The sequence below is a fragment of the Ascaphus truei genome, chromosome 16, assembly GCF_040206685.1.
Source record: "Ascaphus truei isolate aAscTru1 chromosome 16, aAscTru1.hap1, whole genome shotgun sequence".
NCBI lineage: Eukaryota > Metazoa > Chordata > Amphibia > Anura > Ascaphidae > Ascaphus > Ascaphus truei.
This window is the reverse complement of record NC_134498.1, coordinates 43425764-43433379: the sequence shown is the minus strand read 5'-3', so window position 1 is coordinate 43433379 and position 7616 is coordinate 43425764. Positions and strand designations below refer to the sequence as shown.

General features: G+C 44.2%; 1 protein-coding gene across 1 annotated transcript in view; it reads left to right on the top strand.

The window, feature by feature from the left end:
* The window catches only part of FAM199X (family with sequence similarity 199, X-linked), a 22203-nt gene extending 18241 nt beyond the window's left edge, over positions 1–3962 (top strand). Inside the window, 1 exon segment of the mRNA XM_075573337.1 lies at positions 272–3962. Within this exon segment, the coding sequence (XP_075429452.1) occupies positions 272–442 (171 nt within the window). The 3' untranslated portion in view covers positions 443–3962.
* Positions 3963–7616: the final 3654 nt, after the last annotated feature.

Genomic DNA, 7616 nt, shown 5'->3' with positions numbered 1-7616 from the left:
CCCCTCTCCTCTCTCACCCCTCCCCTCTCCTCTCTCACCCCCCCTCTCAGCTCCCCCCCCTCTCTCCACCCCCTTCCACTCCTCTCCCTTCTCTCTCGTCCCCCCTCCGTCTCTCTCCCCTCCCCCTTCTTTCCTCCCCCCTCCCTCACTTCTCCCCCCCTCCCTCTCTCCCCCCCCTCCAATTTAATTATCAGCTGTGTTGTGTATACATATCATTTTATTTCCTATACAATACAATACATATACTTTTTTAATTTATTTTTTAATGCAGAAACGTTCCAAGCAGCGGAAGCTGCAGCAGAAATCCCTGCGCAAGAGACAGCTGAAGGAGCAGAAGCAGGCGCGGAAGGAGAGACTCAGCGGTCTGTTTCTGAATGAGGAAGTGTTGTCCTTAAACGTGAACGAAGAAGAGCACGAAGCAGACGTCGATGTGTTAATGTGACCAGCGTGAATCCAACGGTGTTCTTCCTAAGTCTCGGCAGGACGCCTTTCTTGCGTCAAGACCTCCCGCTGCACAGCACGGGCAGTGACCATAACAAGGCAGATGGGGGGTCCCCCTTTTTTTTACCAGTGTAGGGGTGAAGTGTTTTACCCACGAGGCCCACCGTGTTTGCAAAACCTAGGGCGGGTTTTCTATATTTGCAACAAAAATTAAATCTTACAGTAGCGGATTAATAATGAAGTGGCTAGCGCTGAAATGGCCTTTCCACCCAATGGTGGATATCCTGTGTCAGGGGTGGCCAACTCCTGTTCTCAAGGCCCACCAACAGGTCAGGTTTTCAGGATATCCCTGCTTCAGCACAGGTGGCTCAATCAGTACTGAGCCACTGATTGAGCCACCTGTGCTGAAGAGCCACCCGTGCTGTCTTCGGCTGAGCCACCTGTGCTGAAGCAGGGATATCCTGAAAACCTGACCTGTTGGTGCCCATTAAGGACTGCAGTTGGCGACCCCTGCTCTATGTGCTGATGAATGATCCTGGAGCCACATGTTACGCTGGGATCCCCTGACCTTGGGTACGGGTTATCGCGCTACGATGCCGCGCTAGCTAGCTGCTGGCGACTTGAATGACAAACGCGGGATGGGGGTGGGATACCCCGTGTTGGAGGGTACTCCATCCCCTTCCTTATAGTCTTGCAGCAAGACTTTCTTTCCTTCTGCAAGGTACGTAACTGCCGCCCCCCCTCTCCCCCCCCCAGTGCAACCATCTAAAGCAAATAATAAAAAGTGTCTCCAAAGTTCCCCCTACTTTTTTTACACGGTGGGAATTAAGGCCGATATGTTCAGCCCTGTGGATCCCCATTGGTTCCTGAGATACTGGCAAAGATGCTAGGTTTAAATCTCCCTTTTGGGGAAACAAAATGGCTGCCAAATCTCAGGCCAACAGGCAACATCATCAGTTGTGGCTTCCTTTTAAATTCCCCTTTAAAAAACAAACCAGGAAGTGACACCAGTAACGTCAGTATCTCGGGAATTGGGGCGTCCCCAGAGCTGGAAATAGCGAGGTTCGACGCGGGAGGACCCCCCGATTCTCATCACAAAATGGAGGTTAGGTAGGGTAGATAGCTTTTTTTTTTTAAGGGACAGGAAAGCCCTTTGCAAATCGGAGGAATAAACGAGTCCTACTTAGGAAGAACACTGCGATTCTCTGGCAACCCCACATCTGAATGTCGAGAACAAAAAAACGTCAAGCAACCTGTTTACCTGTAAATGTATATCTGTATATAGTAATATTGCTGCACACTCCATCTTTGTTTATCCCTCTCGTGATCTAAACCAGGGGGGCTCAACTGCAGTCCTCAAGACCCCCCCACCCCCCCAACAGGTCAGGTTTTCAGGATATCCCTGCTTCAGCACAGGTGGCTCCATCAGTCTTCGACTGAGCCTCTGATTGAGCCATCTGTGCTGAAGCAAGGATACCTGAAAACCTGACCTGTTAGGGAGGGGCTTGCGGACTGGAGTTGAGAACCCCGGATCTAAGTGACCTGCAACAGGCTGAATGAATCTCTCGCACTGAAAGGCGTTCAAATCGTAAAGCTACAGTCTCTCCCCCGAAAATCTATATATATATACTGTATGTATTTTTTCGTTTGTTCATGGAAGATATATGGCATTCAATCACTCTGGATACTATGCAGTACTCCTACCTGTTGTTAAAGAATTATTATATTAATAATAACGTAGGCTGCAAAACCCTTCATTATCAATAGCAGAAATGTAGGCCTCCAGTATTGTTGAGCTCATAGTGGAAAGTGTTGTAGTAGCAGAAAAGCTTTGAATTGGTGTAGAAAGTCGAAAAAATGGACAACCCTTTGCAAAAGGGGAAACCCCCTCCCCCCTCCCATAGGAATGAAAAGTGCTCTTAAAATATTCATTCTCCCCCCCCCCCCCCCCGTGGAAGATATTAATTATGTATTTAATGATTTGGTCAGTATTTCCTGTCCTGGCAAATAGCCATATTTATTATCCAAAAATACATGTAAGAGTGTTAAGGCATTAAAAATAAAACTAATGAAAGGTAAGAATGGCTGCGGACAGCATGAAATGATTTGTGAGAAGGCGACACGAACATTTAATTATTTTTTTTTCCCACTTAAATTCAGTTTCGTGGATTACACCGTTAATTATAGAAACAGAAGCGTATTTTTATTAAAATAAGCATTAGGATGGCCGGCTGCATAATTGGTTTGGTGCAAATTGTCCCGCCGCTCGGTATGTAAAACAGTGGCCGGATATTGCGAACTTCGGGTGCGATAGTGCCGATCGTGCTTGGATGATTCCTAGCCAGTGATTTTGCCGGGAACTGGAGACCGGATTTCTGCGTGTGGTTTTTTTCTCCTTTGTTTCAATGCCGCTGGGGTTCATGAAATGTGGGTGTTTCTTTCTGTTTAAGGCATGCTGTATAAATATGTATAAGTGGGCACGCAGGCACGAAAAGGGTCATTCTGCACTGTCCGAGAACCCCCCCCCCCCTCCCTATGTCTTGAAAGGAGATTTTTCGCGATCAACCGCTTCGGACAATACAGATTAACTGCCTAATTATCAAATACCTTTTATAAAACGTATCTGTCAGCGTGGCTGCAATAAATGTGGGGTTTTTTTGGGTTGAAAAACTGGGACACTTAACTTTATTCGGGGCTAGTGCAGCTGCATGCGCTGCCGATACAAACCTCTGTTTTCAGGGGCGGGCAACTCCAGTCTTAAGGTTTTCAGGATATCCTTGCTTCAGCAGAGGTGGCTCAATGATTGACTCGCCCCCCCTGTGCTGAAGCAGGGATATCCTGAAAACCTGACCTGTTGGCGGCCCTTGAGGGCTGGCGTTGCCCGCCCCTGCTCTGCTCCGTTTTAACGTTCCCTGCACAGCGCTAAATGGCTTCCTGCTGCGACATCGCCAGTCTGCTTCTCCAGCCCAGAGATTTGAAGTGTTGCTGGCCCTGAAGGGGTTAAACCTTAATGACCCTGTGTGTGGCCCTAACACCCCATATCCGTGTGTTTGCTCCGTTCTGAATAATATTCCGGTTATGTTCATTTGATGCAGGCAGCATTTGAGGGGCGTTCAAAGGCAAATAAACCCTTTTGCTGCTCTCTGGCAGTGACTGAGTCACTGAGCCACCTGTGCTGAAGCAGGGATATCCTTAAAACCTGACCTGAGGGGGTGGGGGTGTCTTGAGGACTGAAGTTGAGCACCCCTGCATTAGAAAGGAAATCTGGGCCCTGTTACTTGAGAGATGCCTGCATATAACTTGTGAAACCTGTTTCTGAAATGTAATATATTTAATAAGTGCAGCCTGGCCTTTTTTTCCAATAGGTTTATGCTCTTTCTTTCCTAATTGTACAGTCCGTATGTATATGTGCGCAACAGAGCTACGAATTGCTGCTGTGGTTACCCTGCAAAGTGTATTCTGATGTTGGGAAGAGAATGAATTTTGGATTCTATTGATTGGAATAAAGCAGATGTATCATACAGCTGTGTGTTATACTAAATCTATAACTTTCTATTCTATCTTATCTATTCATATCTATCGAATCTATACATCTATTATTCTATCAATTATCTTTCTATCTATGCATCGATTCCCATCTATCTATGTATATATCTAACAATCCAGGCTATCAATTCTATCTATTCAGGTTCGATTTATTTACATCATTTATATAGCGCCCTTATACAGGGCACTGTACACTAGTAACATAATGGTGGGGTTTACATATGGAACATGTCATGTGATGGGCATAGAGTCATTGTTAAGATGTCTTTGTGGTGGGCAGGGGTGGGAACATTATGGTCAGGCTATGGGTTAGGTGCATGGAGAGCTTGCCTGGTTGGTGGGCAGAGGGTGGGAACATTATGGTCGGGCTATGGGTTGGGTGCATGGAGAGCTTGCTTGGTTGGTAGGCAGGGATGGGAACATTATGGTCAGGCTGTGGGTTAGGTGCATTGAGAGCTTACTTGGTTGGTAGGCAGGGTTGGGAACATTATGGTCGGGCTATGGGTTAGGTGCATGGAGAGCTTACTTGGTTGGTAGGCAGGGATGGGAACATTATGGTCGGGCTATGGGTTAGGTGCATGGAGAGCTTGCTTGGTTGGTGGGCAGGGCTTGGGGTCAGGTCTCTGGATTAAGTCTTGTCAGTGGTATGGTGATGGGTCTGACAGTGAAGGTGATTGGATCGATGGGTGATGATGGTTTTGGAGAGACTTTAGGAAGGGGTGATGGTAGGGGAGATCATGGGTGTTGGGGAGGGTGGGTTGAGCAAGGGGATAGGAGGTTAACTGGTGATCATGGAAAGCGATAGAGAAGAGATGAATTTGGAGTTGGATGATGAAGATAGTTGGGGAGGGGGCTGCTTGGATTTGGTGGGGGAGCTTGTTCCAATGGAGGGGGGCGGGGAAGGCAAATGATCAGACTCATCTGGTCCACTGTCTTTCTTAGTTTTTACCACAAGGGGGAGACATTGATATATTTTAAACTGTAAAGCTTCTGTAACTTCTCGTGTGCTCATCACAGACTGAACTACTCGGTGTTAAAATGCTTCTCTTTTTATTCTGTAATAATTCCGGTCATTTTCTCGGTTTATATTAGATGGTGTTCTGTGATATTAATATTATTTTACAAAGTGCCCCTTGTACATTTTTAGTGTTTGTGAGATTAATTACGAAGGATTCTTATTGCAGAGAAATGTCCTGCTTCATACAAATATAGATTTCTCAGGACTTGCTTTCTTGATCTCTGCTTTTGGTATGTTCATGAAATGCCATTCCAGTCCAAACAAGAAGAAAGAATACCAGGAAATCCTTCTTAAGGAATAGACTTTATTTTGAATACTCTGGGGAAAAAGTGAATATTCGCAACTTCACGAAGAAAAGATTGTAAAAATAGGAGAGTTTTCGAAAGAAAAAAAAACCCCACGGAAACGTGCACATTTTATCCAAAATTGAAGGGACAAAAATAAAAAATAGAATTTGGCCCCATTTTCACCGAGTTGGCTAAGCGGTTAATAGTAGAACTTAAAAGGCCCCGTGATTCTATTGAGACAGTCCCAAAAGCCAATTATTCTGCACAAAAGGCTTTCCATTCACACCTGGTCCATAAATAAAGTTTTCCACCATATACAGTATTGTACAACAAAAGACAAAAATGGCCCAATGCTACATCCAATCTGACAAATTATATAGTTAAATACCATATTCTTCTCATAAGTCAGGGTAATTTACTTAAATTCTTTGGCTTAAGCATTATACCAGGTATGCACCACATCACGGCAAATCCTTTTCTGCAGGTCCCACACTACCTGGACTTCCACCTTGCAGGTAGAGCCGGGCCAATCTGCCGAAATCCGTTTCTAGGATTTCCCCTGATGTCACCTCCCCCCCTCCCCCACTCCAAATCCGTTTCGCGTTGTAAAATCAGCCAACTGATTTGGGCGGTGTCGATCCGCGCGGATTTGTAGGATCCAATCCGTGGATTCAGCATTCCATTGGTGGATTCTTCAAAAATATAAGGATTCTTAAGAATCCGCCAACTGCTTAACGCGCGGATTGGATCCTACAAGTGCGTCCACCCTTTTTAACACGGATCCGCTGAAATCTGCGGACCAAAGGAACCGGACGATCCCCCTGCGGATCCAAATTCGGCAAAAAAAGTTTGCCCATCTCTTCGTGCTGACCTTTCAGAAGTGGGCGACCTGCACAGGGTCCTCCGAAATGGAGTTCCCTAAGAAGGAGAAACGGCAAACGAAAAGGTGCACCAGGGGTACAGTAAGATCAGCTAATATTACTCCGAAAAAGGTAACACCCATCACTTATAACAAAGTAAGTCGGGGCGATTGGCCAGTATCCACATCATGACTTTCTTTTCTCTCCACTGAAAATCACCATAGAAGTCTAGAAGACGTTTTTTGGCCGATTCACAAACAGCCGCTTCTGCAGATCTAGAATTATCCCCCTAAGAGTCCAAGGCGTTTGCAAGATGGAATTCAGCTCAGGGCAGCCGGTAACGCTGACCCAGGATGGCATATGATTGCCGTCGCCATCGTGACCGGGGCGCGTTTCGCAAGGGTGCTTCATCAGGATGACATGCATGCCAGCTACAAGACCCTTGTTTATCTCATTTATATCAATAAAACAATGTATCAATGTTGGAACCAGTATTTAGAGAACAGAGAATATAATTACACGTAAGGATTAAGTGTATAAAAATACGGTAATACCTATAAAAAGAGCATTATTTAATAATACAAATTTATAAAAAACTAAAAAATTATTAACTAATAAATATGAATTAGGAAGTAAAAAATGAACAAATTATTGGTGACAATGGAAAAAGTTTAAAAGTGAATAAAATGACAAAAACATAGAATTTGTAATGTATACGTTGTATATTAATAGCTGTGTACAAAAATACATATATCTACAAATATATCAATAGCTAATTTGGCCTGAAATGCACAGATAAATAATGAGATATAATATACGTGTCTCGTACCCCAGATCATAAAATGAATTAACCATACTCGTTTTTGTAGTTGATTTACATTTCTATTACAAATAATAAAGCTTAAAAAGGAAAATTTAAGAAAAGCGTTATAAGAAAAGCATGATCTAAAAAATACCATAATTACATCATTCCCTCACTGAGGAAAACATGAATATCCAACATAGTTTTCTCTGCTGTATTGATTAATATGAGCCTAGTTTAATATTACATTTAGCTACAGTACCTCAATGCCAACTAATTGGATTTGATACGGATCAGGTTTATTGTTCACAAAGTTTTCGGATGTTTCTAATATTAAAATGTTCTTTTTGCCGATATCCTCTAGGCCAGGAGTGACTAACTAAATTCCTCAAGGGCCACCAACAAGCCACGCATTAGGGATATCCTGCTTCAGCACAGGTGGCTCACCTGTGCTGAAGCTGGGATATCCTGAAAACCTGACCTGTTGGTGGCCCCTGAGGACTGGCGTTTGCCACTCCTGAACCCACTAATGTTTATACTGTAAACAAGTTGTCTGAGATGGAAATTTGCAGGGGGGATTCTATAAGTGTACGGGATTTACAGTTACATATATAACAGCCCTTACGTTCTAATATATTAACAATAACAACATGTTTCAAATC